Source organism: Phocoena sinus, chromosome 8 (assembly GCF_008692025.1).
Source record: "Phocoena sinus isolate mPhoSin1 chromosome 8, mPhoSin1.pri, whole genome shotgun sequence".
NCBI classification, from domain to species: domain Eukaryota; kingdom Metazoa; phylum Chordata; class Mammalia; order Artiodactyla; family Phocoenidae; genus Phocoena; species Phocoena sinus.
The window spans coordinates 87432216-87455540 of NC_045770.1; the positions used below are offsets into that span (position 1 = coordinate 87432216).

The 23325-nt window shown below is 46.7% G+C and overlaps 1 protein-coding gene across 1 annotated transcript in view; it reads left to right on the forward strand.

The window, feature by feature from the left end:
* Positions 1-23325, forward strand: part of LDLRAD3 (low density lipoprotein receptor class A domain containing 3) — a 258143-nt gene that overhangs the window by 95691 nt on the left and 139127 nt on the right. The window contains exon 3 of the mRNA XM_032638780.1: positions 21633-21758. Coding sequence (XP_032494671.1) covers positions 21633-21758 — 126 coding nt within the window. The remainder of the gene's footprint in view (positions 1-21632; positions 21759-23325) is intronic.

A 23325-nucleotide genomic window follows, 5' to 3' on the forward strand; every position in this document is an offset into this window, starting at 1 on the left:
GGTCATAGAAGCTTATGTGTGAAGGGTCTAGAAATCTGCCATAAGGACCAATAGGGATTTGTGAGGATCCAGCTCTTTGGTTTGGGGTCTCATTTTTTCATCTCTGTAGTGGAGGGTAAGACTTCCATCAGCATGTCAGCCTGTGCTTCTTGGAGTGCCAAGGGTCAGTGCAGGGGAGCAAAGGGGCCTTTGGACTGGAGCCCTTTTCTCTCTGAAAGCAAAGCAGCTGTACATTTCCCTCTCTTTTTTAAATATCTGGTGGACTTTGCGTAAGATTTCATTTCACAGTGGATCTGCGGTCAACAGACAACAAGAGTCGAATCCCCCTGGGCCAGATCCCTAAGAAGCGCCCCGCCGTTATTCGTCCTGCCTTGACATCTGCGATTCCAAAGGCAGCAGGATAATTGTCCTTTTCCAGAACAAAGCTCACTTCCAACGATCATAGCATGGGAGTTCTTTAAATAAAGAAGAAATATATTTCTTCTAATGAGCCCAGATCTGCTTCTGGAACTCTTTAATGGTGGCCATGGGGTGCCCGAGGTGCTCATGAATTCCCTGTTTTTAGAACCGCTCAGGCTTCGGGTGACCTCAAGTTCCAGCTTCACTGATTGTTTGCTGTGTGAGCGGGTGAGTCCCTCTGTCTGTCGAGGAGAGGATGTGAGGATGTAGGCAGAGTGCTTTAGTGCAATGGTGGCTGGTGCCAGGGATGCCACAGCTCTGAGAATCAGAGGTGACTGGTGAACATCTGCTTGCGATTCTCATCCTGTGACCTTGGAAGGGTCGCTCAGACAGCAGAGCTGACCTGCCTTCCCATGCAGTTTCCAGGCGATCTTCCTTCAGGGCTGTTGACTTTGCCTGTGGGCCATGAGCCGTTAGGAGACAGGCTTTTACAGTTCCTGTAGGGGCTGCCTGGAATCATTGTACGAGCACCTTCCAGAAGTCGTGGGTCCCTCTTTACAATAGCTATGATCAGCCTCACCCACAGTCGTGGCCATGGATGTGGTTCCTGTGGAGTCCATCAAGGCCACAGTCTTCCCATTTCTCTGCAGGGCGTATTTCAGAAAGCATAAACCGTGGATAGTATAATCATGCCATGATGCAAACCAAATCTTGGCAAGTGTGAACGACAATGAAAACGATACACATGTGGGACTCACTTTCCCTGTGCTTTCTCTTGAACGTTCCAGTTCTTGTGCCAGGTTTTCCCGCCACGTTCTGCATTTCAAAAATATTTTGTTTTTCATTCCAAACAGTGGGAGTACGAAGGCAGATTTGTTTCATCACTTAATTTGCTAATTCTGCCAGGCTTTTTCTCCCACCGATTAGCGGTCCTCCTTAAAGTGTGATATTGAAGGCTGGCCTTTAGGAGAATTAGAGAGGAGTAGAATCATATTTACCCTGTCTGTGTATGGCTACAGAGGACATGACTAACATCAAAAGAAAACAAGCAATTTAGAAAACCAAACAGTGCTTCCGTGAGTGGTTTCTAGGGTAGGCTGGTAGGCTGCAGCTGGGCAGGGTAGGGGAGCAGATCCGTCTCTGTTCTTGACCCTACATGGAACTTAAGGCATGTGATGTTGCTTTTCTGAGCCTTCTTTTCCTTCTAAGTAGAAACCTGCCCTCTGGCTTCTGCCCAGAGATATTAGTTATTTACAGAATTGACATGACCCAGTTGTTTTGCCTCCCTTTGATGGAAGTGTAGAACTGGAAAACACCAGCAGAAGCTGCTACTTAAGAAGAATGATGGATGGATAGATGAATGGATGAGTGGATCAGTGGGTGGATGGATAAAAACAGGGATCTCTCATTCTATAACCACATCCCTGTTCAGAAGCCTTCCCGTCCTCCTCCCCAGGCTATATAGAGGCCCCTTGTCCCTGTTTCCATAGCCCTTTTCTACATTACGCTTGTAAACAAGCAGATACAGTAAAGGCCATTAGGTACCGTCTTCCAGGTGACATTAGAAGCTTCAGGACAGCCAAGAAAGACCCTGCATATATCGTGATCCCTGTCATTCCCACACCAAACCGTGTGCCAGCTCCTGGCACATGAAGGATGCTCAGTACACATTTCTTAGTGAACCAGTGAACACATCTTTGCTTGCCTTCTTGTATCCTTCTCACACTGCTGCTCTCTCAGAGCTGGTTTTCTCCTACCAGGGAGCCAGATGGGATTGCTAAGCAGGGACAGGAATCCTCCCACCAGTAACACACACACACACACACACACACACACACACACACACACACACACACACACACACACACACTCTCTCTCTCTCTCTCTCTCTCTCTCTCTCTCTCTCTCCCTCAAGAAGTTCAGAGGGGTCACCTGATAGATTTGCTTTAACAGCCTGACCTCATCTCCTCCTTTTCTGCGTCCCCCATCCTAACTCCTCCTTGTTAATGAGTCATTCTTCTGAGGGTACTTATTCCTCCAAGCCCTCTCCTTTCTCTCTGGGCCCCAAGGGATGTGACCTCTAGGACAGCCCTGCCTTTCTCTATCTTTCTAAGCCTTTGCGTAGACACCTATTATCATCAGCTCATTGGATCCTGCTACTTTGCTGGGATTTGAAGACCAGAGGCAGGGGCTGGTGAGTACTTCCATATGCAGAAACAGAGGGCTCCTGGCGGCTTCAGCAACTGCTCCGTCTAATTCCAGGCCAATAGGGGCACTGTGATTAGCACAGCCCCAGGGGCGTGGCAGAAGCGCTCTGGCTTTCCTGGGCTTTAGTATTCCCATCTGTAAAACGACTTGATCATCCCCATGCCCCCTTCAACTACAGATGTCTACGATTTAAAATAGAATGTTCTCCTCCCTGTGAAAATACAGAAGGGTTTTCTGGCATGTGGGCATACACATGGAGGAATGGATTTAGGCTGGTTTAGGCTTAGGTGGAATGGTGGAGACCCCAGGTGAGCATGTAGTGTAGGGGCTCTGGGGTCAGACCGTGGAACTTATAACTGTGTACCAGGCACCGTGCCCAGTGCTGTCTGGATGATCTCATTCACTTCTTACCATTGCTCCCCCCTCCAAATAAGTCCTATTAGTATCCCCATTTTACAAATGAGGACTGCAGCTTAGAGACTTAAGAAATTGGCTAAGGCACTTGGGTGGCCCAGCTGAGTTTTGAAAGCAGACCTTGAGGCTTGAGTGAGCTGATGGACCACTCTGCTGTACTGCCCCCTGTACGTAAGTGCGTGCCATGCAGCTCTGTACAGGGAGGTTTTCAGGGTTCAGACAGAGCTCCTGGCCTCCCTTGTAGAGGGAGTGCCCACTGAATGTCCTGTACAACACTTTCCCATCCTGCAAAAAAGGATAACATTTTAAGTGTTTGCCATCATGCCTGCTGTTGTTCTGGAAGGTGCAGCAGGGTGTTGAAGCATCGGAACCCGTACGGGAGTTCCATCAGCATCTCTTGCTGTCTTTTGTAACAGTCAGCAGCAGGGAAGTCTCAGGATACTCTGCACTAGATATGTGTGCATGAGAGTGCCCGGTTACCTTTCCCCACATCCCCAAGACCCTCCCTCCATTCCAGTCCAGAACTTCTCAATGGAAAGGCATGGGCATCTTGGTAAAATTCTGATTCAGTGGGACTGGGGCGAGGCTGATTGAATTTCTAGCTGATTGTCTGAATCTCTAATAAGCCCCCAGGAAGTTGCCCATACTGTTGGTCTGAAGTCTGCACTTGGAGCAGAGGGTCCCAGGCTGCATGTATCAGAATGACCCAGAGTCCTCGGTAAGCAGCTCCCCAGGACCTTCATGGGAGAGTCCCAATGAGCAGGTCTAGGATGGGTCCCGGAAGCTACAGGTGTTCCCAGGACCACACTATGAGAAACACTGCCCAACTCAGAGGTCATTAGCCTCTGTGGTCATTGGGGTTCCCGGGGGTTGAGGCCACCTGGGGAAAGATTGGTTCATGGGCCTTGGGTCTTATTTTTCCAGGTGAGTCTGACCCGCTGCTCCGCACTCAGGTTCGGGACCTACTTATCTTCAGTCTCTCCCCTGGCCCCAAACTCTCCCTCTAGCTAGAGTCCTGCCAGCCCCTGCTCTGTCCTTCTCCTCTGTTGTGTCTGGTTTGTGCCTCTTCGACCGTCTGCATTCTGGCCTTTGCATCCGCCACAGGAGTAAATTTGCTCTGGGGAAGATGACCAGGAATCTCCTAGTTGCCGGATCCAGCAGGTGTCAACATCGGATCCTCCCTGACCTCCGAGCAGCGAGCGGCGTTCAACATCATCATTGACCGCGTCCTCCACTTCCCTCCTTTGCTCACTGGGGTTCCACCGCCTGTCTCCTGGCTGCCCTTCTCCCTTGCAGAGAGCCCACTGAGTCTGCTTCTCTGCATCATCATTCACCTGAAAATGAATCCCTTCCTTCCCATCTCATACATCCTCCCTTGGTGATCTCATTCACTCCCATAAACTAGTGATGCCCAAATATTTATTTCCTGAATGATGTTTTTAAAACCGCACATCAGGTCATGTTACTGCTCTCTGACTTAAAATGGGAAGCAGAGGACTCTGGAGCCGCCAGCCTGGGCTCAGACCCTGGTCCGGCCACTTGCCAGCCAAGGAATCTTGTGCAGGTCATTGAACTTCCTTAGCTGCAGTTTTCTTATCTGGAGGCTGGGATAAAGGGCCTCTTGTAGGTGGAGTACCCAGTTATACTGTGAGCGCTCACAGATGCTGCTTTGAGTTTGCTTTCATCGTTAGTAATAAGGAATGTGAATAATACCAGCAGCCTCCAGCAGCTCCCAGATCACCCATGGAATCAAGTGAGACTCTGAAGTGTCTCTGGCCTGACCCTTCCTTCCCTCCTACACTCCTCCCCACCTCCCTTCTCACACCCCCGCGCCTTTGCACATGCTCTTCCCTTCACAGCCTTGGAGCCCCCAAGGAGCTCCCCCGGGAGCGAAGGGCCATGCTTTCCTTCGTGCTTCTGCCCAGTCTCGGGGGTTCCTCTGATGCATGAGACCTCCTGTACTGACCGGACTTGCTTGTATGTCTGTGTCCTCATCAGACCCGTTCAGTCACGGCTGCATCCCTGGCATTGGGTATGGCCGACACTCGCCATGGCCTGTGATGCTTATTGTGGAATGAATGAATGTTTGAGTGACAGTGAAATCAAGAGCAGGACCCATGGCGTGGAGGGCAAACCCTCAGAGTGTGTGAGATTATCTTACCTCGTTATGGACAAAAACTTAGAAATCACCCTTGGGGCCCCTCTTTTACCAGCGGCCCCGTCTCCCTAACCTAGTCTATCAGCAAGCCCTGTCAGCTCTGCCTCTAAAGCAGTGGATCTCAACCAGGGTGATTTTGAACCCCAGGGTCGATGTCTTGGGGGTGTTTTTGGTTGTCACAACTGGGATTGCTCCTGGCATCTAGTGGGTGGAGGTCAGGGATACTGTGAAACATCCAACAGTGCAGAGGACAGCACCCCCTGCAAAGAATTCTCCAGCCCAAATGTCAATAGTGCCGAGGTTGAGACATCCTGGTCTAGAAGCTTCTGGTTCTGTTCACGGCTCTCCATCTTCCCCACTCCCACAGTAGCCCAAGGCACTCCTGTCACCCCTAGGGTGGTCCTCCTGCCACCCCTAGGGTGGTCCTCCTGCCACCCCTAGGGTGGTCCTCCTGCCTTGGCCTTCACAGCCTCAATCCATTTTCCACCAGGCAGCTGGGTGATCATTTACAAAGATACATCAAATAAGATCACTCCCCTGTGACACTTCCCATCACACTTGGAATCAAACCCCGACCCCTTAGCCAGGCTGGGGAAGCGCTCCCTGACCTGGCTCCTGCTTTCTCCCACTCATTGCACCTCCGTCCCCGCAGCACTCTGCCCCGGCTCCACCCTTCTGACCTTCTTCCTGTTCCGGGTTCTTTTCCAGTCTTCGGTGTATCCTTGAGATGTTCTCTCTGCCTTGGCTGCTCTGTGGCTTCTTCTTGTCATTGAGATGTCACTGTAATTGCTTCTGCCTCAAATATTCCTTTCCTGATGACCCCAACGACCCAGGCAGTCACTCCTATCACACTGCCTTACATCTTCCTATAGCACCATCTGGTTTTGCTGTTTGTTTGTTAGAGCTCCCCTGCCTGGTGTAGGGCTGCATCCATCCGTGCTTAGAACAACGCCTGGCACATAATCAGGTATCGATAAACTGAGATGGGAGTAGGAACAATAGTAATAGCTTATATAGAGGAGCTTAATAATTGCTCTAAGGGATTTACATTGAATCCCCACATCATCTCCATTTTATAGGTGAGGAAACCGAGGCACCAGAAATTTATGTAACTTGTGAAAGATCTTGTAGCTAGAAAGTGGCCTAGCTGGGATTTGAACTTAAGGAATCTGACTCCAGAATCTTAATCACTCTTCATCACTCCACCACACTGCTTGTTGAGGAAATGAATGCGGCATAAGGATGATGCATTCACACCCATTCTTCCTGAGCGCGTGATGGTAGGGCAGTCTTTGCAGGACTGGAATTTTGTCTTATCTGGCCTCGGGTGTTGTGACTCTCTCATTTTTGTGACTCACTTATGTCTGGCTTATGAGGAGAGAGCACCCCAAATCTCTTTTCTCATGAATGGTTAGCTTTTAATGTTCTGGACCCTTCTCTCCACACTCACCACCGATCTTGTTTCCTTCATTGTTTTGGCCACTAGGAAACTCATACTAAAATTTGAGCCCTGTTGCTCATAATTGTATGATACTTTATGGAATGTGTTCTGTCTATTACCTTCTTTTCTTCTGTTTTCCTCCACAATAGCCCATTTTCCTCATTTTTAGCTGATTTCCTTTCCTAAGCCAACTCAATCTAAGAATTGAGATGGAGCAAAAACAAACAAATATATGTGGAAAGCGTTTCCCTGGACAAGTTACTTAGTCTGTCTGATTCTCAGTGTTCTCTGTACAGTGTTGGTAATCATTCCTGCCTCATGTTTTTTGGTGGAGTGGAGCTGGAGTAAAGTCCACGAAAGCCCAGGGCACACAGTAAGCATTTAGTGTTATTTTCTTATCTTCTTCCCTCACTTATGAGGGAATCTCGTGCTGGTCCCTGGCCTAGTGGAGGTGATGGAAGGCACTGAGTGGTTTAATCTGTCTTATCAAGTCACTCCTTTCCACTACTAACTGGTGGGCTCCATTACAGAGATGCACAGCAAATGACAGGCTATTAGCTTGTCCTGTTTTTGGTGGCTGTTTCCACTACAGTAAATTGGTTTTTGAGCGGCAGAAAGATATTAGGTCTAGTAGGTGGAAAAGATTCCACCACTGTGCAGTGGGCTTGTATATAAAGTCTAGCCTGACAAATAGAAAGCATTTACTGGAAAGAAAATGAGTCAGGTTCCCAGGAACTTTTTATTACTATGGAAACAGGGTATTTAGCCAGTCCTGCTTTGGCTGGTGTATACTATAGTAGTGAAGAATGTCAACTGTTATGTCTCAATGGCTTATTAGCTCATAAAATGTCCCAGTTTACATACTAATTGTTGCTGGAGAAAATAACCCTATTTTATTTATTTATTTCTAACATCTTTATTGGAATATAATTGCTTTACAATGGTGTGTAAGTTTCTGCTTTATAACAAAGTGAATCAGCTATACATATACATATATACCCATGTCTCCTTCCTCTTGCGTCTCCCTCCCACCCTCCCTTCCCACCCCTCTAGGTCACAAAGCACCAAGCTGATCTCCCTGTGCTACGTGGCTGCTTCCCACTAGCTATCTATTTTACATTTGGTAGTATATACAAGTCCATGCCACTCTCTCATTTCGCCCCAGTTTACCCTTCCCCCTCCGCGTGTCCTCAAGTCCATTCTCTACGTCTGCGTCTTTATTCCTGTCCTGCCCCTAGGTTCTTCAGAACCATTTTTTTTAACCCTATTTTAAAATGACCCAGTCACCCATTTCTTGGTACTAAGCCACTTTGGGGCTTTAACAAAAAACAGTAATTATAGTAATGAAAGCCCTTAGCCTTACTGGTGCCAGGCAGCTTCTCACTGAATCCTCACAACCACATTGTAAGGTCATTTCATCATCCCATTTTACAGATGAGGGAGTTAAAGTCCAGGGTAGTTAAAGTCCAGGATAATGCCCAAGGTCACAGTTCTGGGAAGGGGTGGAACCAGGATGTGGATCCGGGTCTGATTCCTAATCCTTTATCCTTTACTATTAGTATAGGGTTTTTTCTTTCTTTAAATCAAGAAGAGGCAAAAATTCAAGAGTATTGACCTTTGCCTAGCATAAGGGTCTTCCACCTTGAAACTATTGACATTTGGGGGCCAGATAATTATTTATTTGTTGGGAGGGCTGTCCTGCCTGTGTATTTTAGGATGTTTAGCAGCGTCCCTGCTCTGCCTACTAGATGCCTGTAGTACTCATCTCCCCCTGGTCCATCTCCCCCAGTATTGCCACACGTTGCCTGGGGAGCAGAGCAGAAGACCCAGGGAGGAATTTGGCCAATTTAGTACCTTCCTGGAAAAGAGCAACTCTTCCATCTCTGATGTCACCAACCCTCCTAGATTTCAGGAGTTCTTAGAAAGTTTTGTTTCTTTACTTAGTGGTATTCAGAGAGCTGTGCCACTCATTGCCAAGATCTAATTTTAGAACATTTTCATCGCCCCCAGAAGAAACCTTCTGTTATTGATTTCTAATTTCATTCCATTGTGACTGGACAACGCGCACGGTATGATTTCACTCCTGTTCAGTGTAGTGAGGTGTGTTCTGTGGCCTCACAGTTGGGATTCCCTGGAGGACGTTTCATGTGCCCCTGAGGAGAAGTGTGTTCTGCGTTGTCGGGTGGAGAGTTCTGTGGTGAAGTCTGAGGTCTCAGTGTATTCGGTGTCGTTCGTGCCTCCTGTTTCCTTGTTGATCCTCAGTATGGTTATTCTATCCATTCTTGAAAATGGGGTATTGAAGTCTCCAACTCTTATTATTTAAATGTCTGTTTCTCCTTTCAGTTCTGTCAGTTCTTGTTTCATGTATTTTGCGGCTCTGTTTTTAGGTGCATATATTATGTCTTCCTGATAGTTTGACCATTTCTTTGTCTTTAGGAACATTTTTTGTCTTAAATTCTATTTATTTGTCTGATATGAGTATTGTCACTCCAGCTCTCTTGATTTGGGGTAGTTTTTTTTTTAAACCCTCCTGGATTGTTCTAATGTGCAGTCAGGATTGAGTGTCCCTGCTCTTTGAAGATAAATTAGAAGCTGAGGATTGATGTTTTGTCTTTAAAGTCAGCCCAGGGCTACCAAGAGATGATATCCGTGGGATTATGTGATTCCTCCGACTGGTGTTGAAAGCATCATAGAAACCTCTGGATGCCTTGGTGAAAACCTTTCTCGGAGCAAGATTTGTGGTGGGTTAAGTACTGTTATTTTGGAAACAGTTGTTTTCAGGTTACCTCATGACAGAGGTCAGCCTGTCAGAGCAGCTAGAGGCCACCTCTCTGTCTGTGCCCTGTTGACACCACCCAACAAAGGGTTACGCCTGCCTTCTCTGAATAAAAGTCCTGTTATCTGTGGGTATCACTGTGTTTAATCCTCACATCATAGGCCTTGCTCTGGGGCTCTCTGCAGGTGCTGTAGCAACAATTAAGGAGACAGACTCTGAGTTCCAAGGTTGCTCTGTAGCTGTGGATGTGTGGGGAGAGGAGGGGCAAGTAAGAAGGACTGTCAGGCACTTCTTGGAAGCTTAATCAGAAATGAGCTTTCTCTTCACAAGTCTGAAGGTAAAGCATATGCACAGAAATGAGGGTGTTTTAAGAAGGGAAACCTCACAGTTTGTCAGGGGCCCAGAGAGCAGGCAAGGGTGAAGGCTCTGAAAAGTAAAACCTTCTTTAGGCAAAGATGACCCTTACTGCCCAGCAAGATGGGAGGTGGTATAGAACAGATTCTTCATTATTCGTTTTTATTCAGGCTGAAAACTATCTTTGATTCTCCCATCCCCTGACTTTTTTTTTTCCTTTTTACACTTTCTTTTCATTTCTTAGGAGTTGTCCCTTGGATATCACCTTTCATAGAGCTGCTGATGCCTTTTTTGAAGTATTCTTTTTAAGGTGGAAGCCATTCTGTTCTATCTGTGTCTGTTCCCACATCTGTTCTTAATCCCAGGGACTCCGATCCCTTGTCAGGAAGGTTTTCTTCCAAGCACTGAAAGGCCTCTAGAGGCTAAGTTATCTGACCCACATTTATTTATTACCATTTTAGAGGGTTTTTTCCTCTCAACATTTGTCTCTAGGAGAATCAGTTGGGGATGTCTTGGTTTCCTGCTTATAGGTCCTCTGGAATTTGCATTCCAGTACCTAAGCACACAAACAAATGTACCTTCATACACACATGTACGTGCGTTATACATAGCCAGAATAAGTAACCTGAAGAAACCTTAAGGTTATAAAATAATGTCCTAATCCCCAACTTGCTAACTTGTTTTCCTTTTTCCTGTCATTTTTAATAAGATTATCTAAAGGGCAGTGGCAGGCACTTTGAATTCCCTGATCATTTATAGTGCCTTTTTCCCCTGAAAGCCCAAAGAATATGATAGACTTGGCTCTCTTTCGTTCTTCCAGGGCTTTTTGGGAGTGAGGAGGATATTTCCTTGACTTACAGAGCCTCGTAATATCCTTGTGAGTCCATAAAAATTTTCTTTATAAAAAACAAATCTGACACGCCACTTTTTTTATAGATGTCTGCTGGCTCCCAGCATAAGTGTCCAAACTCCTGCCTGTCTCTCTTTCAGCCTTACCTTCTGCCACATTCTGTGTTCTGGATACCCTAACTTCTCCCAGGTCTCTGTATAAACCACACGCTGTCACAGTTCACATCATTCATTTTGCCTGGAATGCCTTTCCTTTTCCTTTTCAGTCACACACTTCTCCTGATTCTTCATACCCAAATAGAATAGCAGTGCGCTGTACCGTGCGCCCTGGTCTCCCAGGCTGCGTGGGCTGTGCTCTTTTTTAAAGTTTGTCTTGCACTCTGGCCATCCCTCACATATATTTTTTTTTATTAAAATGTAGTTGGTTCACAATGTTTCAGGTGTACAGCAAAGTGATTCAGTTATATGTATATATGTATGTATATTCTTTTTCAGATTCTTTTCCTTTATAGGTTATTATAAGATATTGGAATATAGTTCCCCGTGCTTTATAGTAGGTCTTCATTGTTTATCTGTTTTATATATAGTGTGGTGTGTGTCCATCACCCACATATTGATTGAGCATGCGTTGCTGGGCAGAAACTGTTTGAAAATAATAGCAGTAACTAATAACTTTAATAATAAGAGCTAATACTGTGTGATAATACTCTATAATACTATCTAACACTATATACTACCGTATTTATAGTATAATATCAAATAGTAATAGCTAATATGTAATATATATGATAGTAGCTAGTACAATATGAACTATCATAGGTAATAGTGGGTTTCAGCGAAAGTCCTAAGCAATTATTATCTTGTCTCATTTAATCCCCACAGCAACCCAACAAGGGAGGTACTGTTCATATCACCGTTTCCTGATAAGGAAATGGAGGCACAGAGAGGTGAAATAACTTTCAGTACATCACATAGCCAGTAAGTGGTCCCAAAGCACTTGGTTCAATATTTGAACCCAGGCAGGCTGACATGCAACCCTGCATTAACTATATAATAGAGTGTTGAAAGGTAAATGTTTATACAGCTTATATAGTTCTTGTATCTTATTGCAATTATCCATTTATTGTCCTTTTTTCCCCTTCCTCTGGGCCTGGTGTCCCTTAGTGGGGCTTCTTGCGAGCAAAAGTTATGTTAACCCCACACTCAGTCCTATGTGTGCTGCAAAGAGACTCTGAGAAGTAACGTTAATGGAACCAGTAACTGAAGAGTAAGGCCTGAGGCGCAGTGGTTGAGAATCCGCCTGCCAATGCAGGGGACACGGGTTCAAGCCCTGGTCCAGGAAGATCCCACATGCTGCGGAGCAACTAAGCCCGTGCGCCACAACTGCTGAGCCTGTGCTCTAGAGCCCACGAGCCACAACTACTGAGCCCGTGTGCCACAACTACTGAAGCCCGTGTGCCTAGAGCCTGTGCTCTGCAACAAGAGAAGCCACCACAATGAGAAGCTCGCGCTCTGCAACAAAGAGTAACTCCTGCTTGCCGCAACTAGAGAAAGCCCATGCACAGCCACGAAGACCCAACGCAGCCAAAATAAATAAATTGATTTATTTTAAAAAATTGAAAATCTTAAAAAAAAACCCAAAACAGTAAGACCTCAGATAGCATAAACATTTCATTGGTTTCCACTTCATTTTTCTCAGGACCATCCATATATGTGAAGAAGAGCAGTTTGTAGAACTGTGAATCGTGTTAGGGACAGGAGAATATTATCGGATTCCTACTAGATGTCAAACATTATGCTGTATTCTCTACATGTAAAATCTCACATTGAAGTCTGTGCTGTCTTTATGCCCCCTTTACAGATGGGGATACTGAGGCCAGTGGAGTTTAAGTGACTTGTCCAAGGTCTCAGCTGTCATGTGGCAGAACTGGGGTAGAAGCCCAGTGGAAATGTTCTCTACCCGAAACCCTTCTTACCTCTTAGCCCAAAGGCTCTAGGCCTCCTATTCTTATTATAAAAGAGGAGATGTTTAGAAAGAATTTTCTGCTTGAATTTTCTCGCAAAGCTGTTTCAACTAGATGCCTTCTTTCTATATTTATATTCCAGTTAGCATGTGGTCTTTTGCTCTCTTCACTCCTCAGTGTGTATCTCTGAAACAGCCAAGATGACATTTTCAGAATCATACACTGCAATATTTGATCAGTGAACTGGTGGAGTCCACTCCAGTAGTCATGTGGAGGTGAACTGCTGGAACAGGCAAAGGGCTTTTTTGCTCAAGCAAAAATAATGAATTTGCAGAGGCTTAGATTCCCAGGCCTGGATTTGGCTTGCTGGGCTGTTTGTCATCTGCATTTGGACCACAATGAAAGGCCTGTTTCTTTCCCTCCCAGACTTCTTAGAGAATCCAGGGATATACTGCTTTTTAAAAAGTCTGTTATTTTTATAAGGCTCTTTTTGCTTTCTTGCCCCCAACCATGAAGTCATCTTTGACTTTTAAAAGGAACCAGTTTGACTTTTTACAAAATCAACCAGGGGACTGACTACAGTAGCAATTTCAGATCCGTTACGTTCTGTAAAGTCTTTAGCCAGTGATGGCCGCATGTGATATTCACTTTGGGGGTCGGGGATGTGCACGATGATTCAAATTATGTGAATTTTATAATTTGATGTTTTTTCTAATTTATACTTTAATTCCCACAACTTTAATATGAGTGGAATGCTACCTAGCTCGTAGCACATTTCTTATGAGAAATAGGGTTTTTAATTTTTTTAATCAAAGAAACGATCCTGGGCACTTTTACTGATGAGAAGCAAGTTCATACTGACCCCCTTGCATTTCTTCCATTACCACATTGTTCCCGCCTCCAGGCCTTTGCACATGCTGTTCCCTCTGCTTGGAACAGCCTTCTCTTCACAATCCCACCAGCACCGAAGGTTCATCCATGGCATAGCTGTCTCGTTTGTATCCTCGTTCTTTGAGGTATGACAGAGTTGGTGGATTAATATTAGTGGAATGAATAACGAAATGAGCAAGGCCTCAGACTGCCTAAGCATCCATTGATTTGCACCTGAGCTATGTGTATGGCGTCTCTGCTGAGGCTAACTTTCCTTTGAGAAGGCTTTTCTGACATCAGCCTCCTCCCCAATTTGAGATTAGGTGTACTCTAGCTCCCCCATCAGAGCACTCATGGCACTGCATGCAGAGGCTCGTTTACCAGCCTGCGTCCTCCCTATCAGTCAGGGAGCGCTGTTGAATCACCACACAACTGACTCAGGGCCTGACAGATAGTAGGATGCTCAGAAATATTTTGTTCTTTGCCAAGAAAGGGCAGTAAAAAAAAATGTTGGCCCCTTGAACCCTATTTTGTACTGTGCACAGGTAAAGTGTAAATCCTTAAAAAGTGGACAGACCTGGTTAAGAGTTTTAGTTTTAAAAGGGTCTGATTGCTGGGACAGCAACCATTTGAATATGAGCCCACAGCTTTTTATGTAAAGCTGAGTTATTTTGTATCTTGCCCACGATCGGGGGAAGAACAGAGAAACTGTTGAAATAGGGAAAGAGCGTGGAGAGGCCTGTGGTTTTGTTGTGGGTATTCTTCTCATGGTAAGTACACCATCTGGGATGGGTTAGACTTGACTCGAGGGAGTGATGGTCAGAGCAGGTCCCACACTGGCCCTGTAGCCAGAATTCTTGGAGTGGAACAAAGGAATGATGAGGTCCCTTGCTCTCTGGGCATAGACATAGGTGGAATCTGCCCAAGAAGGGTGTTCACACTTTAATGTTCATTGGAATTCACCGTGGGCTTAATAAAGATGTAGATTCCCGTAGAGGAGAGGCCCAGGAATCTGCATTTTACAAGCATCTCTGGGGACTCTGCTGTAGGTGGATCACTGGCCTGCCCTTCATGAAACAGTGCTTTACAAGACGGGAAATTCTGGAGAAATATTGGTAAGCGGGACGGTCCATGGAGCGAGAAACTGTCGTTTGTCAGGTCCCTTAGACAGAGGGGAGAGTGCAGTCTGGGAAAGTCAGCTCAAGGAGCAGCTCCCGGAAGGAGGGACACTTTGCATTAGCCCGTGATTATTGTACCCCAGGGAAACCAGCTCCAGCCAAGGCTGATGCTCTGCGCCCAGTGCCAACTTAGAAAGAGAAAAAAAGAGTCATGGTTTCCTTGACTGGATAGGAATGTCGCCTACTCTGTGAAGTAATGAAATACACATGTAAAAATGAAGAGAGACAGAGACAGATGGAGCATAATAGAGCACCAGCAGCAGTGAAGGACCAACGGAATACACACGCAGAGGAACCGGGGGGTGTTCTCAGCCTGCTTCTAGGAACGTCATCGCCAGCAGGGGAGAATCAGCCCTCCTGGGACCGTCCTGGGCTGGAGGCTTTTCCCGTAGTCATCTGTGGCCAGAAGACAGTACCACTTCCTCAGGAAGGAGGCACTTGATGATCAAAAAGATGCCAAAATAGGAAATATGCATATCCTTTGACCTAGCTGTTTTATCTTAAAGAGATTTTGTACAAGTGGGGAAAACAATGGATGCATCTGCACGTGCATTGTTGATTGAAAACATCCCAAATGTCCACCAGTGATGGGACTTACAGGTACATAAGATGCAGTAAAATTACCCTTAGCTATTAAAAGTGATGGTATGGGGCTTCCCTGGTGGCGCAGTGGTTGACAGTCCGCCTGCCGATGCAGGGGACACGGGTTCGTGCCCCGGTCCGGGAGGATCCCACATGCCGCGGAGCGGCTGGGCCCGTGAGCCATGGCCGCTGAGCCTGTGCATCCGGAGCCTGTGCTCCGCAACGGGAGAGACCGCAACAGTGAGAGGCCCGCGTACCGCCAAAAAAAAAAAAAAGTGATGGTATGGACCTGTAGTTATCGACATGAAAAGATGTCACGGTATATGGTTAAGTGACAAAAGCCGGTTTCAGAATAGCATAGGATTTTATTCAGGTGCATTTAAGCAAAACTGTATGCCCAGATTTCTATTTATTAATTCAGTTAGTAATTATTGAGTAACTATGTACCAGGCACTTTTCAGGGTATTGGAGGTAGAGCAACAAACAAGATCATGGTCCTCTGCCACTTGGAAGTAAAGTTCTTGGAACCAGCAGCACCGTCATTGCCTGGGAGTGTGTTAGGAATGCAGAATCCCAGGCTCCATTCTAGACCTACTACATTTTAACATGGTCCTAGGGCTGTCCATTCGCATGCTGTAGTTTGCGGGACCGTGCTTCTGGAGCATGTTGACCAAAATGGCCCCAGTGGGTTTCCCTGGGTGGCGGCAACATGGGGTAATTTTTGCATTGCCTGTGTCCGTTTCTCATCGTTTGAAATTTTCACGGTGAGCTATGTCTTGAGTTTACAGAGCAAGGATGCTAATTTGGCAGAGTAGCCGGAGGCTCCTGCTTCTGGTTCTGTGGGCTGTCTCGGGCACATACTGGCAGGATCCTGGAGCAGGAATCAGAGGTGAGCAGGAGGTAGAGGTCATGACCGTGGCTCCTTTGGGCCATCCCAGAGGTCTGCAAGAGAGACCCTGAATCCCTGCGGCTGTGGCTGGAGCTGTTGCTGCAGCCTGAAAGATGCCACAGGTCTGATGAGCTGAGCTCCTGGCTGTTCTGGCTGAGCAGGGAGGCTCTGGTGTTCAGACTCTGTCCAGCTCTTTTGTGTCATCACTATGGGAGAGTCTGGACCAGCAGCTGTCGACGGCAGACCTGCGCCGCGGTATCTGTCATCCTCCAGGCCCAGTGGGCAACCCTGTGCCCTGCCTGAGCAGATTGGGAGGTACAGGCATGCTGCCTGGTGAAGAGCATTTCTGTCCAAGGGTTGGGAAGTTCTGGCCATGCAGACAGGGGGTCTGAGCCCTTTCCTTGGGGTCTCTCTTGAATCTGGTCCCTGATGAGGGGTTTGGCAGGATGTGACCCTATAGCGTCCCACCTAAAGCATAGGTGTAGTTGAAAGAGGGTAGACGCAGGGGCATGAGGACTGGATTACAGACCAGTCTGATCCTAAATTAACTAAGTGACTTTGGGCAAGTCCCAAATTACCTCCTCGGGCCTCAGTTTTTTCATCTGTGAGTCATGAGACTCAGTTATTGAGTGAAGCTGTGTGGCCTACCTGCTGGGCCCCAGATGTTATGCAGAGGAAGATGGGGTCTTTGTTATGAGGGCATCACGACCTGGTGTGACACAGGGACATCTCTTGGTTCCCCTCTCATTCTGACATGATCCCCAAATGCTGCTCTGAGGGCTTTGGCCTTCCTGCGTTTTTGTTTAGGGCGATAGTGAGTAGAGGTTATTGCAGATTTATGTCCTTGCTGGTTAAAAAAAAAAAAAAAAAAAGTCGACAATTGTGTTAGTCCTTCCTCCACTCCCATCTAGTTTTAAAAAGTGTTTTATTTTACTGATCCGTGAAATCCAGAACTGTGGCATTCAGGCTCTAAAAGGAAGGGGAGGGCTCAGATCAGGAAATAAACCAACCCCCAGGAGAGCCCTGCGCCCTGTCTTGCTGCTGGTGAAAGCTGCTGCTTTGAAAAGTTCACGGAGCAGGTCCTTGAAGAGCGGTGGATTCAAGTGCTCAGTGGGATGGAGTCGCCCTGCCTGCCTTTGTCAGGGAAGTTTTACACTCAGAGCTGGTCTTCTACTTCTGCCAGGGGCTGCTGAGTTTCCTGCTGAAATCTCCCCTTCGTGGAAATCGCGGTGGGCTGGGGCCAATCCAGACTTTGTCCGGGAAGCCCCCGGGGCCCACGGGGGCTCGTGCAGACAGGGAGCTGCTTGCCAGCGGTGGGCTTCTCTCTGAGCCTCTGCCAGGCGCTCAGCAGGCCGTCTGTGATCTGCCTCACCGTTGCCTGAGCAGGGGTGTGCGGGTGCAGGTGTAAATCATAACAGGACAGGCTGCCTGACAGAGACGGCAGCTGAGCATCCCTGGCAAGGCAGGGAGTCTCGTTAGTGATTCCTGAAGAGGGTGCAGGGCCGAGGCCAAAGAGCAGGTCAATTGAATGGTAGCTAATGCATTTATAATTACCCTTATTCTCTTTTTCTTTGTCTCATAAAGTCCAGTCCTTGGAGCTGGGCTGGGCCTTAGAAGTGTCGAAGGAGGCCGTAGAGTAGGTGAGTCAAGAAGTAAAGTTTGAGCCTTGACTCTGTTTTTCAGCTGTGTCAGGCGCCTTCACTTCTGGACCTGTTATCTTTTCTGTAAAATGGGTTTTTGTGAGGAGGAAATGAGATGATATCTGTAAAATAGAGCACAATGCTCGGCCCATACTAAGCATCCAGTAAGTGCTAGCTGTGATTACCCAGCCCCACTCTCTCCTTTTATGGGCTCATTTGTATATCCGGCAGTATTGATTGGGTACCGTGGTAGGCACCGTACAGTTGCAGCTCCTTCAAGAATGGTGGATGAAAGTATTCAGGTGAGTGTGTGTGCATCAAAGCTCTGCACAAAGCCAGTGACATCTATCCTATGAAGGAAAAGAAAGAAACAGTAAGGGCTAGAGTGCCTGAGGGTAGGGAGCGAGGTTTCTCCTGTAGCGAGTGCACTGCTTAAGGAGACCTCAATAAAGAGAGGAGTGAGCCATGCTGACCTCTGGGGGAAAGGCAGTCCAAGCAGAGGGAACCACAGGCTGCAAAGGTCCTGAGGCAGGACTGTGCCTGATGGGCTTGAGGAGGAGCTGGGAGGCCAGTGTTAGCCAGAGCACAGCGAGTAGGTAGGCATGAAATTAGAGGGGGTCCCCCGGAGTGGCACGATGCTGTGATGGCGGCTGTGGGCTTTTCTAAAGTGTTGGGAGGGCAGAGACGTTTTGAATGGAGGAGTGACGTGTTGAGTTTACAGGGAAACGCTCTCAGGTTAGATGTCAAAGCCTATAGGTAGCTTTTCTGCCCTGATCCCTGAAAGGGTGACGGGAGCAAGGATGCCCGATCCTCTGATTTGAGCATCCATCCCTGGATCTTACCTGTGACAGTTATTGCCATGGCGTCTGCTTACGGGGGACTTTCTATTTCCTACATCTCTTCTGTGTTTATTAATTGGACTTCTTCTCCCTCATTTATGTATTTATTCAACAATTATGGGTCCAGCAGATCTCTGGGTTACAATCCAATACTATTGTTGTCCGTTTTGTTGCTCAAATTGTTCTAGCTTTGGCCATTGGGAGCCCCTGCAGGTTGGTTGACTCCTGTGTCCTTTGGACATGCCTCCATCGTATTTTAAGCACTTCTTCACTTTCTGGCAACACAAGACACTCCAGGTTCATCTTGTATTTTCCCCCAGGAATGAGCCACTTCTCCAGGGAGCCCTGGTTCTCTTTATTGGATCATAGAATTTAGAAACCAGGACTAGGCGCTGGCTGTGCTTATTGCTATTGGGGTGTACTGCTTCTAGTCTTTCTTAGCAGATGGGCTAGGAAATATATGTACGTACGCTAACCCACGCACACACACAGATCTCTATTTCTATCGATCTATCCATCCACCCATCCATCTATCCATCTATCTGTCTTTACAAACCTTGAGTTCATATTCATGCCTTCAATTCCAGTCCAAAGCCTCGGGGTTCATTTTCGTCTTCTCACTCTCTTTATTTGCGATTTCTTCCTCTGATAGTGAGAAACCTTGCTCTTATTATCTGTAATATACTTACCTATTTGTTCAACCCTAGTACTACACAAAAGGCAGTTTCAGAATTGCTGATTCATACCCCTGTGAGAAACAAATATAACTAGAGTACTTGTGAACAGTTCTTTTTTTCTTTAGCCTTATAGAATCCAGGCAAAATAATGTTTACCAGAGTTACGTGGGCTACTTCTTTTCTTCCCCACCTCCTTCAGTGTGGTGCTGTTATTCATCTGTAATATAGTCATGTTCATTTGTTGCTGTTTGTATCTCATTCTGAGCCCTGCCCCCAACACACACATGCACACACACGTGCACACGCACATGGGTTTGATTTTAGTTGTTTACATTTTGGGTATGTGAGATATTATCGTGGTTCTAAGAGTCAGAGCTATACAAATAGACTCAGAGAAGCGTGCACCCTTCTCATCCCTGCTACCTTGTTCCATTCCCATTTCCCTATTCTTTCCAACCTTTTCTCACCCACCCCCTGTAGGTAACCAGTCTCTTTGGTTTCTGGTTTATCCTTCCTATATTTCTTTTGCATAGATGAACCAGTACATGTATGTTTTCTTAGATCCCCTTCTTTTGCTATATGGAGGGGTAAAGTACTGTAGATACTCTTTTGCACTTTGCTTGTTTCGCTTAACAGTATGTCCTGGAGATCACTTCCTATTTAGCAGCCCAAGGATCAATTTTAAAGTTCTATAAGCCTAGTGATGTGATGATGGTGATGATAAATAGCATAAGTTTTACCATTAATTGAGCATCTACTGTATGCCATGCTCTGTGCCAAGCATTTGATATAGATTATCACACTGAATCCTTCCCTGGGCCCTATGAGATAGATATTACCTCCAGTTTACCAATGAGGAAACTGAGGCTCAGTTGTATTTAGCAACTTGCCCAAGGTCATAAAGATTAGAGCCACAATTTGAACACAGGACACTCTCTCCCAAGTTTGTGCATTGTGAAGAGCACACCAGCACCATTAGAGTACTTTCAGGTTAAAACAAAGCCATGTGGGTTTTTAAAATCTAGCCACGTCCCAGGCTTAAAATCCCTGTTGATAGTGTATCAGCTGTTCCCAAAGTTGGCATGTTATACTGATGACGAGAATATGAAGGTAATCTACTGCCTGTTCGTTCCAAAGAAATAGACCCTTCCCTCTTGAGGACCATGGGTCCTGCCTCTAAGACAGGAGACAAAAGGGATGCTAGGTGGGGCCTGCTACCTGGGATACAGCAACAGATCCCATCACACCTTAGAATCACAAGCCAGAGCCGCCAGCACCATTAACAGGAAAGTACATTACCCCACAGGGCTGTTTGGTTAGCAGGACATCAATCAAGCTTGAGTTACAGCAGTTCTGTTAAAACTCTTTGTATAGCAGGAGTGGAAGAAGGGTTTCTCTGAGCAGGGTTCTGGCTTCTGTTGTGAGAAGTGACAGCCTCTGGCAGAGAGGCAGTACAGTTGAGCGTGGCTTCTGGACTCTGAGTACTGGGGGCCTCACCCCAGCACCATGTTTTCTAGCCGTGTAACCCTGGGCAAGTCACTTTACCTCTTCAGAGCGTTTCTGTGAAATGAGGAAAAGAAGCACACCCGTCTTTGTCAGGGGTTCCCAAGACCACCTTCGGTTTCAGTGATTTACTAGAAGGAATCGTAGAACTCAGCATACAGTCATACCCACAGCTATGATTGATTACAGTGAAAGGATACAAAGCAAAACCAACAGAGGGAAGAGGTGAAGGAGTGAAGTCAGAGGAAAACAAGTCCAGGCTTCCAGAGTCCTTGCCCAGTGCAGTCACACAGGAGGCCCTTCATTCCCCCAGCAGCAAATGTGACATAACGTGTGAAATGCTTTCTCCCAGGGAAGCTCATTAGAGGCTCAGTGCCCAGGGTTTTTACTGAGAGCTGATCATGCAGGCACCCTCTGCCCAACATGTACCCAAATCCCAAACTCTCAGAAGAAAGGCAGGTGTTCAGCATAAATGCACTGTTTGCATGGATAGTGTAGGCACAGTGAGCCGTCCTCAGGAGAGGATGATGCAAACCTTCCCGACATCCAATTTCCCAGATGCCAGCCAAGCGAGGGCCAACTTTGCAAGCAAGCCTTTCTAAGGATGGCAGCCTCAGGCCTCTTGAGCCCTGCTGGCGTGGAGGCTGGGTTTGGCCTATTTGGGACCTTGGTGGCAGTGGATGAGCCACTCCCGTCCTGGAGGATGACACATGTGGGCTTCTAGTCTGGCTGGGTATTGGAGGTGGGTGCTGGTGGTAAGAAACTTTGGGGACTTCAAGGTAGATGTAAAAGCCCCCAGTTGCACACTCTGAGTCAGCGGCATGGGTATGTGGTGGTCAGAAAACTTATCCTCCTGACGTCTTGTTGTTTGTCTTGTCTGTCCTCCTGCAGCCAAGGCTAAATCGAAATGCGGCCCGACCTTCTTCCCCTGTGCCAGCGGCATCCACTGCATCATTGGCCGCTTCCGGTGTAACGGGTTTGAGGATTGCCCCGACGGCAGCGATGAAGAGAACTGCAGTAAGTGCTGGGGCCTGTGTACCACGCTCCCCTGTTCATTCCCGCCGGTGGACCTTCCATCCTGGCCGCTCTCATCTGTGTGCTTCTTACACCCACAGGCTTGGGCCTTTTCTCTCGTTACCTGGAATCTATTTGTTACTGCTTACTTCTTGTGTGATTGTGTAGGTGCTCAGCTACCATTTATCAGGGCCTTTGCTAAGTACACTGGGCCTGGGGCATACTTTGTTTTCAGTTGTGATGATGGCTCTGCAAATGTAAGTGTGTTATCCCCATCAACACATAAGGACTTGAAGTATGAGAGGTCAGTGGACTCATCCAGAGTCACATAGCTTATCAGCTGCAGAGCCAGTTCCAGGCTCGTTCAGATGCTCATCTGATGGACCCTGCCACTCAGCACCCCACGTTTAGGTGCTTGCTTTCCTTCTCATTTTGAATTCTTTAAAAAAAGATGTTTATATATTAATTATATACATACTACAAGAATATGCTCTTGGAAGTCGCCATATGATCCAACAATCCCACTCCTGGGCATATATCCGGAGAAACCTCTAATTCGAAAAGACACATGCACCCCAGTGTTCATGGCAGCACTATTTACAATAGCCAGGTCATGGAAGCAACCTAAATGCCCACCGACAGACGAATGGATAAAGAAGATCTGGTACATATAAACAATGGACTATTACTCAGCCATTAAAAAGAATGCAGTAATGCCATTTGCAGCAACATGGATGGACCTGGAGATTATCACACTAAGTGAAGTAAGTCAGACAGAGAAAGACAAATATCATATGATATCACTTATTTGTAGAATCTAAAATATGACACAAGTGAACTTATTTACAAAACAGAAATGGACTCACAGACATAGAAAACCAATTTATGGTTACCAAAGGGAAAAAAGGGTGGAGGGAGGAGTAAATTAGGAGTATGGGATAAACAGATACAAACTACTATATATAAAAAAGATAAACAACAAGGTCCTAGTGGATAGCACAGGGAACTATATTCAATATCTTGTAATAAACCATAATGGAGAAGAATATGAAAAAGAAAACATGTGTGTGTATAACTGTGAATCACTTTGCTGTACATATGAAACTAACACAACATTGGAAATCAACTATACATCAATGTTTAAAAATGAATATGCTCGAGCACGGCGAGTAGCATGAGGGGCGGAGCCTTGGGAGCTCCAGGATCATGAGTTGCAGCGGGGATAAGGGAGGATGGGGGCGTCGGCTGCTTCTGCTAGACGCTAAGGAATGCCGCTGGACCTGGATCCAAAACAGGCTCTTCATATCCACCAGGCACAGAGGACAACAACTGGCTGGAGGACTGAGTGGAGTGCAGAAGACCAGCCACTCTGTGCCTTTTGATTGGAGAATTTAACCCATTTATGTGTAAGCCGTGTGGCTGACAGGGCCTTGGTTCTCCAGCCGGGTGTCAGGCCGGACCCTCTGGGGTGGGAGAGCCGAGTTCAGGACACTGGACCACCAGAGACTTCCTAGCCTCACGTAATATCAATTGGCGAGAGCTCTCCCAGAGATCTCCATCTCAACGCTAA